The sequence below is a fragment of the Echinops telfairi genome, unplaced genomic scaffold, assembly GCF_000313985.2.
Source record: "Echinops telfairi isolate 266 unplaced genomic scaffold, ASM31398v2 ScPeMD7_2;HRSCAF=8, whole genome shotgun sequence".
NCBI classification, from domain to species: domain Eukaryota; kingdom Metazoa; phylum Chordata; class Mammalia; order Afrosoricida; family Tenrecidae; genus Echinops; species Echinops telfairi.
The window spans coordinates 66,822,147-66,832,579 of record NW_022103898.1 but is presented as its reverse complement, the minus strand read 5'-3'; the positions used below and the strand labels follow the sequence as shown (position 1 = coordinate 66,832,579).

General features: G+C 46.9%; 1 protein-coding gene across 1 annotated transcript in view; it reads left to right on the top strand.

The window, feature by feature from the left end:
• Positions 1-7,009: 7,009 nt before the first annotated feature.
• IRAK3 (interleukin 1 receptor associated kinase 3) overlaps positions 7,010-10,433 on the top strand; it is a 62,266-nt gene continuing 58,842 nt past the window's right edge. Inside the window, exon 1 of the mRNA XM_045288915.1 lies at positions 7,010-7,157. Within this exon, the coding sequence (XP_045144850.1) occupies positions 7,010-7,157 (148 nt within the window). The remainder of the gene's footprint in view (positions 7,158-10,433) is intronic.

The window sequence follows — 10,433 nt, the reverse complement described above, 5'->3', positions numbered from 1 at the left end:
CTCTTGTCCCACTATCATGTTCAGCCTTCATTTGGGTTTCAGTAATTCCTCTTGGTTAAATTACCCTTGGTCATGCCCTACCAGGCCTCCTGTACCCTCCCGATTTGGATCACTTGTTGTTCCCTTGTCCCTGGGTTTGTTAACACCACTACCTTTCCCCCAACCTCCTCCTCTCCCATGTCCCCCCGGAACTGTTGGTCCCGTTGTTTTCTCCTCCAGATTGTTCATCCAGCCTATCTTATTTAGACAGACCTGTGGAGATAATAACATGCACAAAAACAAGACAGAGCAAAACCAAGCAACAAAATAAAATGAAACAATAAGTCAATGACAACAAAATAAAACAGTAACAAGAAACAAAAGCTTGCAGTTAGTTCAAGGACTGTCTGTTGGCCTTTAGGATGTTTTCTAGTCCAGTCTGTTGAGGCGCCAAGCCCTGGCCCCAAAGTCTATTTTTGGTATTCCCTGGGCACTTCGTTGCTCTGCTCCCTTTCCTGTTCTGTTGCACACCCTTAGTGTTTTGCCTCAGTGTGGTGGGATCAGATTGGGCAGAATTCCAACACTGTGTCTCCAGTAGGGCTATGGGTCAGTGAGGGATGTCATGTCTCACAGTCGGGCCGGCCATGTGGTCTTCGCTATGGATTGGCTGCTCTGAGCTGGAATATCATCCTCAAGGCTTGGTGGGTTAGGATGTGCTCCACTCTCTCTTCCTCCCCCTTCATTTGCTCCTGTGTGCTCTGAGCAGACATGTCCCTCTTCTGGAGCTGCAGATTCAGTGCTGTCCTCTGAAATAAATTCTTCTGGGGGGACCTAAGTCATTTCTGGTCTTGAATTTTAACCCGTTAACTTTCTTGTGATCACTGCCTCATAGGAATCAGCCTTGGGCTGTTGATCTTGATTTTCCTTCCACTTTGAGAAGTTAGATGAGGAAGGCTAATGCCCACACCTTGCTGTTTTTACAACTACATTTCCATGACCCTTTGAGGAATGACTCCTTAGTAGGAAGGGGCTGAAAGATTGAATCACTCATCATTGTTTTGAAACTTATTTTCCAAGCCCAATGCAGAATAAATAGCTACTGCCAAGATACTTGTCCCATGTCAACACCTTTGTCATTTTTCTTTACACCAACTTCTGGATTTCCAAGGCTTTGATGCCAAGCTAGGATTCAGACACTGATCCTACTGGGTATCTGTGTCATTGTCCACACAGCCTTCAGGTTTCCTAAGGCATCTTCATTTGTTAATCTTTGCCACTCAATACTCTCCAGCTAGGATGGAAATACTTTCTTCTTTTACTGTCTAAACTTTGTTGGGGGTGGAGAAGATCCCAGAGCAAAAGGCTCGATCAGATGCTGACATCATTTGTGGGTTAATCACAGCCCTCTCCTTGCTACAAAGCATGCATGCTATGAGTGGGTGGGTTGGGTTTGGGTTGACTAGAGAAACAAATTCATAGACACTCATATGTGTATAGGAAAGAACTTTATATAAAGAGAAATTGTATATTAAGTAAATATCCCAGCCCAGTCCAGGTCAAGCCCATAAATCTGATATCAGCCCATATGTCTATTACCAATCTATACATTCTTCTTTAGACTCACACAGCACATGCAATGACACTAAATGCAGGAAGAAAGATCACAGGCCAGTGGGTGGAAAGACTTGTGGATCCAGTGGTGGTGGAAGCCTCTCAGCACTGGTGTGGGTCTCCACATGGTTCCTCCAGCTCCAGGGCTCTGGCTCTATCAGCAGCATTGCTCCATGTGGGTTGTCAACAGGAATGTCTCATGGGGAGGAAGTGAATGTCCCGCCTCTAGTGAGTTCTTTATCTTTTTTGTACCTCCAAATGAGGTCATCAAGCTGAAACCTGATTGACAGTCTAAACTCCACCCCATCACTCTTAGTAGTCTCAAGTTGACAACAGATTATGTAACCACCACAATCTATGCTTGAGTCCTAGTACAGCCTCATGTGCCTCTAGTACTTCCATCCACTTAGCCAGACTCATTGTGTACTAGCACTTATCTTCTCCCAGAGGCCCAGTTGACCACTGTACCATTCACTTTCCATGACCATCTCATGTTCAATCAGCGATAATTATATGTGTGTGAATTCCTGCTTTGTTCTACTTTTCTTCCAGTGGGTTTTATAGCCCCTTGACAGGTATAGCTTCCATACCAGTTTAGTACATTCATGATGATGCTTTTGGCAGCAAATAATAAAATTCCTGGCTTCAAAACTGACAATAAGCACCTTTATCTCATGTAATTATATACAAAATGAATGAGATGTTAGATTGGCTCTTACATGGTTCTTTATCTTACTAGACCCTCCTCAGAGCACAGATCAGCCAATGTTGATCTCCATGTGTGTGATAGGTAGGTTTATTGTGCCAACCTGGCCAATATGAACATGTGGGATTAATAAGGTAACAGTTTGATTAGAGGGCAAAGATAAATGGCTTGGCAAGCCCCACCTCTTTTCTCTCTTGCTCTCTGGTAATCAGAGGAGCCTGCAGCTGCCTTAGCTAGTTCTCTGCCTCAACTTGTGAGCTACACTACCTGTGGGGCACTCAACCCGGGGGATCGTGTCGCTAGAGCTTGAGGTTCCTTTGAGACCTGCTTCACCACGCTGCTGGTGTATACATTGCTTGAGCTGCCTGTCATCTGGCTGACTGTTGGTGACCCGCCCTGCTGTTTGCTGCTCCTGGCCAGACTGCCTACATTGCTCTACAGAAGACTCAGTTATCTGCTTCCTTGACCTTCGACCGAGCAGCCCTTCTGAGTTGACTGTAAGTTACCTGTTCCATGGAAGTGAGTTGAACTGAGCCCTCTGTACCACTGTGTGGACTAATTAGTTGTTATCCCTATAACGCCTGAATTTTTAATTCCAGGAAAATTTTTTGTTGTTGTTTGTATTCTTTACTTTCATAGTTATCAATACAAAAACGTCGCACTCAGCGTTATAGGGTTAAATTCCTTTGTGCGCTATCTAGCTCTCTTTATATAACCATAAGTGTCCTGGTTTTGTTTCCCTAGAGAACCCTGTCTAACACAATGTGGTTGAGAAATGGTTACTAGAGATGACTGGAGCTGCCGCATCTATCTATATATGCATACATATGTATATGTAGAGAGAGAGTGACTTCTCTTCGAAGTCACATCCAGCCCAAATCTGAGTGCAGGGACCCCTGTAATTTTAAATACAGGTGTCAAGGCAGGATCCTAGTCTTGTGGGAAGGCCATCCAGGTAAAATAATAAACCAAAATAGAAAACCAATCTCACTGCCATCTAGTCAATTCTGACTCATGCCGGCCGTTTGAACAGAATAGTACTGCCCCTAGGGGTTTCTGAGGCTGTACATTTTGATAGGAGCAGAAAGCCTCTTCTCCTTTCCTGTGGAGTTGCTGGTGGGTTTGATTGCTGATGCTGTGGTTAGCAGCTCCCTCTGCCACCAGAGCTCCTTAGAGAAGGGAATAAGCAAACAAACCCATTGCCGTCAGGTCGACACTGATGCATAGTAACTCTATGGGCGAGGGTAGAACTGCCCGGTGAGTTTCCAAGACTATAACTCTTTATGGGAGTAGAAAGCCTAGTCTTTGTCTGCCAGAGGAACTGGTGCTTTTGAAGTGCTGATCTTGCCATTAGTAGCTCGACCCTATAGCACCAGAGCTCCTCATAGGTAAGGGAGTAGCCAGTACAAGAACTCTAAGCAGGGACTCTGCCTACTGCGTTCAAGGACCCTCAAGGATGACTAGCTGAAGGAAGGAAGAAATGAGATTAGAGGGTAATAGAGTGAAAAGATGGGAATGAAGAGGCAGGGAGACTTCAGAGCACATCAAGAAGGCTACACTTTATCCTGGATTATGGGTTATAGTACCAAGATATTTAATTGGCAGGGGCAGGATGCGCTGAGTAGTGTCTTTTCTGAAAAGGGGGCCAAATAAGTTTGGGTTAGATAGAAGCACCACCTTTAGCAGTGTATTAGCATATTGGGGGGGGGGCGGTTATGTTGAGAAAACTGTAGCTTCACCTGTTAATATTTTTGCTTAGTAAACTTTTCTACAATTTGGCAGCAATACCTATTGGCCTTTCCTTGTATTTTGTGAGAATACTTCCTTTAGCTGAGAATGACTCTTGGGAAGTCCAGTGGAGGTACGACATGATGGTGTGTTGTCACTGTTGATCTCAAGCCTGATTCATCCCCCCTCCCGAGCCCACCCCCGAAACCACGAAGTATAGCTTCCCAACAGGTTTCGCTGACGACCACTGTGCACTCCTCCCGGCTGGGGTTTTTCTCTCCACCCTTCCAGCTTCACTACTGTCATTCCGAAGCATTTGCACCGTGCCTGCTGTGGAGATGGTGCTGGCACAAACCGCAGAAGATTTAGCAACCGGTCTGCATTAGGCAAGCCTCGTGTTGAATGCAAAGGGCAGGTTCTGTGCAGCTCTTTGAGGAAGGAAGCAGTGGTCAAAATTCTCATCAAGAAGCCCAGGGAGAAGAGCGGTGCTGTCGCTAGACTTGGTGTCAGTCAGGGAGGCGACTCGGGGATCCACTGTGCCCCCGCCCCCACACCTCTTCCTCTGGTACCAGACCACACAGAGTTCTTCATAATGTTGCTTATTATACATTTGAATCACAGACTCGCTGTGATACACTTGCAAGTGACTTATATATTTCTTAGACTACATCATGTGAATACAATAAAAAAATTGTTTTGCAACATCTTTCAACATTGAAGTACAACATTAGTTACAACATTATGAGTAACTGAGCAGAAAAGCCTTTCCATTCTCCCCTGCCCCCTTTCTTCCTTTAATTGCTACTTGGTGCTCAAAAAAGTTACTGACCTAGACTCACAAATACTATGGACTTCAATATTGTAACTAAACATCAGACAATTTGACAAAACCAGAGACTGTCATCACCAGCACTAATGAGACTGAACAGGTGTGTAGAGGTGGTATGGTGCTTATGCATGGGGCCGTATCAGCGGTTCAAAACCACCAGCAGCTCCACTGGAGGAAGACTGGGCTTTCTACTCCTGAGTAGTGGGATGTGAATGAGAACAGTGCCCTCTCACAGCATGCTCAGGGGAAGGAAAACTCTGACCAACATTGTGTTAGACAGGGTTCTCTAGAGAGATAAAACCAAATTGTTGATAATAGATTTATTTATAAAGATAATTAGATATATAATAAGAAATGAACTGTTAAATCATATACAGATAAATATATAATACAAGAAATGAACGGTTAAATTATAAAGCACTATAAATGGCTCACTGGCACTCACTACTATGAGAGAGAGTTGTGAGAGACTAGCAGTCCTTCAAGTCTAGTCTGCTGCCAGATCTTCCTCTATTTATAGAGAGAGCTAGGCTATGTCAGCACAGCAGCCAATCAGAAGGCAGGTCACCTACTGCCAGCCAGGTCACCAACAGCCAGTCCCCAGCTCCAGAGATGTCTTAAAGGGACCTCAATTTATAGTGACACAGTCCACAGGCTAGGTGTCCCACAGGTAGTGTAGCCTTTAAATTGAGGCACAGAACAAGCAAGGCAGCCGCACACTGGTCCGATGATCAAAGAGCGAGAGACAAGAAAGGCAAGACTCACCAAGCCATTTATCTCTCTGCCCTTCAGTTAGTCCCACTTGTGTTTATCGACTAGGCTGGCACAATAAACTATCTCAAACATCATTTTAATCGGGGGAATAAAGACAGGCTTGATCACACAGCACAGTAGAAGGATCAAAAAGTAAACTAGCATAGAGTGTTAGCTGTGTGGGTATATGGATTCATGTAAGCTGGACTTACGAGAAAAAAAAAGTTTTTGTTACAACTCCAAGCGTGTTTCTATACAAATGAATACATTTCGACAGAGACTCGAAGCCAACATTTTATAGACAGTCACTTTGGGTGTCGGAGTCCCTCAGTGTGGTCGTATCCCTGTACCACCCCAGTGAGGCAGCCTGAGAAGTGAAACCAAAGAGCAGGCTGTAGGAGGGCAGGCAGCCTCTGGGGAGGACGCACACCGATTTCAGCATCTCCAGCTGGTTTCTCTGCGGTTGGCACCAATGTCCGTCTTTTCCGGTAATCACGGCAAGTATGCGCAGTATCACCTGTTAAAAATCTGAACGGGTCGGGAGGGAAACATGCCGAGATGGTTGAAGCGCCGCTCTCCAGCCCAGTGAGGACTCTGGGAAATTCGGGTGGAGGTAGCAAATGACAGTGTGATGTGTATCATGGTTCAGAGGCTTTGCAATCTTAATGTTTAAACATCTGCTGCTCAGCTCCTAATGATAGTGTAACTAATCATGTTACAATTCAATGTAGACCGATGTTTGGAAACCATCTTATTTGATAGACATCGCATCAGGTAATCCAAGAAAATATGATACTAGAGTAATTTTCAAGTGCCCACTTCCTTCTTTCATTTTGTGCTTGTGCAAGTGTTCCCCGATGAACCGTATCTCATTTCGGATAGGAAACAACACACAGTGTTAAAGCAGGACGGGTCTCACCGCCGTGCAAAGGCGGGCAGACGGGCTGGTGCTGAGGGGAATTGTCTTTGAGTCCATGCCGACTTTTGGGCAGAGACGTCCAGGGCGGCCACAGCTCAGGGAGGCACAGCGCCAGGGCCGTGTTCCTCGTCCGCTCTGGGTGGGCTCCCCTAGCTAACCTGCTGGCGAGTCGTTGAACCCTGAGCCGTTCGCAGCCTGCGGACCACCATCTCTTTGCCTGGACTCCGCAGTCCCGCCCTAAACCCACCGGAGCGAAGGGCTCGCTTCAAAGCAGGATCCACGGTGATGGAGATGCGCTGGGCCCAGAGGCCCCTTGCGTCACGGGTCCGCCCCTTCCCGGGCCTGGGCACAGCGCGTCCGCAGGCCTGCGGCGGTCGGGAAGCAGGATTTCCGTGGTTGTGTAACGGCGCCTCGCGGGCGTGCAGCGGACTGCGGCTTCGCTTGCCGCCTCCGTCTTCGCGCGGCCCCGGCGGTCGGGCGCGCCATGGCCGGGGCAGCCGCTGCGGGGAGCGGCCGGGCCGGGGCGGCGCTGTCGGCGCGCTCGCTGCTCTTCGACCTGCCGCCCGCGCTGCTGGGCGAGCTCTGCGCCGTGCTGGACAGCTGCGACGGCCCGCTGGGCTGGCGCGGCCTCGGTGAGTGCGGCCGCCGGCGCGCCGGGCCGCGACCCTCCGTGGGAACCCGCGGGGGGTGAATGGGGGGGCAGGCCCAGACCCACCCCGGGGGGCGCTGTCGGCGGGGCTGCTTCCAAAACGACGGTCTGTGCAGCGTTGGTGCAACGTCTCAGCGACACGCTGTATTTCTCTAGAGTTGTAAGTTAAAAGATTCTCCAGTTCTGGGGGGGCGCCCTGGTGGAGTCGTCGTGGTTCCGCGTTGGGCTGCGGTCCAGTTCGAAACCACCGGCAGCTCCTCTGGAGAAAGAGGGGGCTTTCTACTCCCTTAAATAGTTACAGTCTCGGAAACACACAGGGCACCGGCTCCCTGTGAGTCGGTGAATTTTGAGCCGGTAGCGATGGCGGGGGCTTGGTGGCACAGTGGGTTACGAGTTGGACCGAGAAGCACAAAGCCAGCACCAACCCACTGGGGCGATTCCACTCTGTCCTATAGGGTCCGAATCATTCGGTGGGGAGTTTTTTTGTTTGTTTGTTTGTTTAATATAGTTACTCATAACAATGAAAACATTTGTCATCAACCCAGGTACATTAATATACCCAAACGACTAAAATTCTGCGCTACTTTATAGTTGAACCTTCTAATGCGCTCTTAGGAGTCCTGGTGGCCCAGTGGGTCCCAGCCAACTACGCCGAGGAAGAAAGGCGAGGCTGCCTGCTGTCACAAAGACTTACAGTCTCAGAACCCTAAAAGGATAGTTCACTTTAATAGGGTCGCTTTGTGTCGGAGTAGACTGGGTGTACTCGATGGAGCCCTGGTGGCGCTGTGGCTTAGGCACTGGATGCAAAGGTCATTGCCATCGAGTCGATTTGGACTCACAGTGACCCTATAGGGCAGGGTAGAACTGCCCCTGTGAGTTTCCGACACTGTAACTCTTTATGGGATTAGAAAGCCTCACCTTTCTCCCTTGGAGTGGCTCAATTGCAGGCCTTTTAGCAGCCCAATCCATCACCTATCAGCCACCAGGGCTGCTAAATGCAAAATAAGCAGTTCCAACCCACCAGCAGCTCTGGACAAGAAAGAAGAGGCTGTTTGGCCGTGTAATGATTCAGAGACTCCAAACCCCTTTGTGAGGTGGCTATCAGTGGGACTTGACTTGATGGCACTGGTCTGTTTCGGGTCAGAGGTGTTATCCGTTCACAACTACAATGGCGCTCAGAATCCGATGGTTCTGTCTACACTCGCCATGGAAACAAGCTGTTTCAATTGCTCCCAGTGTTTTCATAGTCTCTGACATTGTCACAGTTTGGGGGCATTTTAGCTACAATATATTATAATTAGTGTTTGTGAACCTGTATCAGTAACTTTTGTTTTGTTTTGTTTTTGAGAATGAAGTGGCAAAGAAAGGAAAAGGTGAAAAATACAAGAAGGCTTTCCAGATAGGAAATAACAATAATAATAAATCATTTATCAAGAATTCACGAGGGGAGGAGATGGGGGAGAAGAAACAGGAGCTGATAGCCAGGGCTCCAGTAGAAAGAAAATGTTTTGGAAATGTTGATGGCAACATACGTACAAGCGTGCTTAATACAATTGAATGATGGATTGTTATAAGATTTATAAGAGCCCCCCCAAGAAGAGCTCTCCCCCAGCAAACCTTTTTGTACTCCTCGATTTCCTACAGTTACTGAATTTGTGAAAGAAGATTGTAGTCCATCTATTGTGTAGACACTGAAGGGGGCCAGACTGGGACCATCCCCGAGTGAAGCAGGTAGTGGAGACTGGGACAGTGGAGACTGAGACAAGAACTATCTAAAAGGAGCGGTCAACACTCTATCCCAGGTCACTGCTGCTTCTCAGGACGTCTAGCTCAGTGTTAATGGGTCATCATGGTAGCAGAACCTCTTTCTCCTACAGAGTGGCTAGTGGGTTCAAACCATTGACCTTTCAGTTAGCGGCCAGGCACTTTATCCACTGTACAACTCAGAGCTCCTGAATTAAGGACAGTTCCTTATATTTAGGACAGCTCAGAGTCTAAAAGTACCTCCCCACTCTCACTATCTCTTCCCCAAAAATCAAACCCACTACTATCGAATTGATTAGAACTCAGAGAGATCCTATATAGGATTGCTGAGACTTTGAATCTTTACCGGAGCAGGCAGCCTCACCAAGGAACTGACTGTCATTGGGACAGGCTGCCTAAAGCTGACCACGATGCTTGCCGGGGAAGCTGAAAGCCATGCTTATATAGACAGCTCAGAGAAAAAGGTGATCATATAGCAACAGATATTATGTAATCAATAGAGACAGGAATGAGTAGTCCTGTTCAGGAGCCTGAAAGTTGAGGAAAGCTGAGCAACTGCCACAAATGTGAAGTGTCAACATCAGAAATACCCCGGGTTTTTATTACATGCAGGTGTGCAATTTGGTAAAGAGGAAAATGCTTGAACCCTGGCATCAAAGCTGCTGCCTCAGTAGGCCTGGGTTGAAGGTACAGCACCTTGCTGTTTCTCTGCCAGGCCCCATGGAGATTCTTATGCAGCCTGGTTTGAGATCCAATGCTTTAGGTCACTTTTCCTTTTTAATAGTATCTTAACTGTTGTGGATTCAATTATCACTTCCCAAACATGGGGGGGACACAAAGATGTTTACTTGTGGTTTATTGTATATGCAAAGGCATTTGATTGTGTGGACCATCAACTATGGACAGCATTAAGAGGAATGGGAAATCCAGAACTTATGCTCATGCAGAACTTGCACATGGAACAAGCAGCTGTCATTTGAGCACAACAAGGAACTAGAGTATGGCTTTAATCAAGAAAGTTGAGTATCCTGGTTGTATCTTCTCACCACACTTGTTCAGTCTGTATGCTGAGCAAATAATCAGCGAAGCTAGATAGTATGAAGAAGAATCCTGCGTCAATATTGGAGGAAGGCTTATTAACAGATGGCATAACCTGCTTGCTGAGAGTGAGGACGACTGAAGCACTTGATGAAAATCAAGGACTGCAGCCTTCAATATAGATTACAACTCCATGCAAGGAAACCGAAATCCTCACAACTGGACCGATAGGCAATGTCATAATAAACCGAGAAAGACTTTATCTTTTTAAAATCATTTTATTAGGGGCTCAATCAACTCTTATCACAATCCATACTTTTTTTTTTTAACATTTTATTAGGGGCTCATACAACTGTTATCGCCATCCATACACATATCAATTGTGTAAAGCGCATTTGTACATCATTCTCAAAACATTTTCTCTCCACTTAAACCCCCAACATTAGGTCCTCATTTT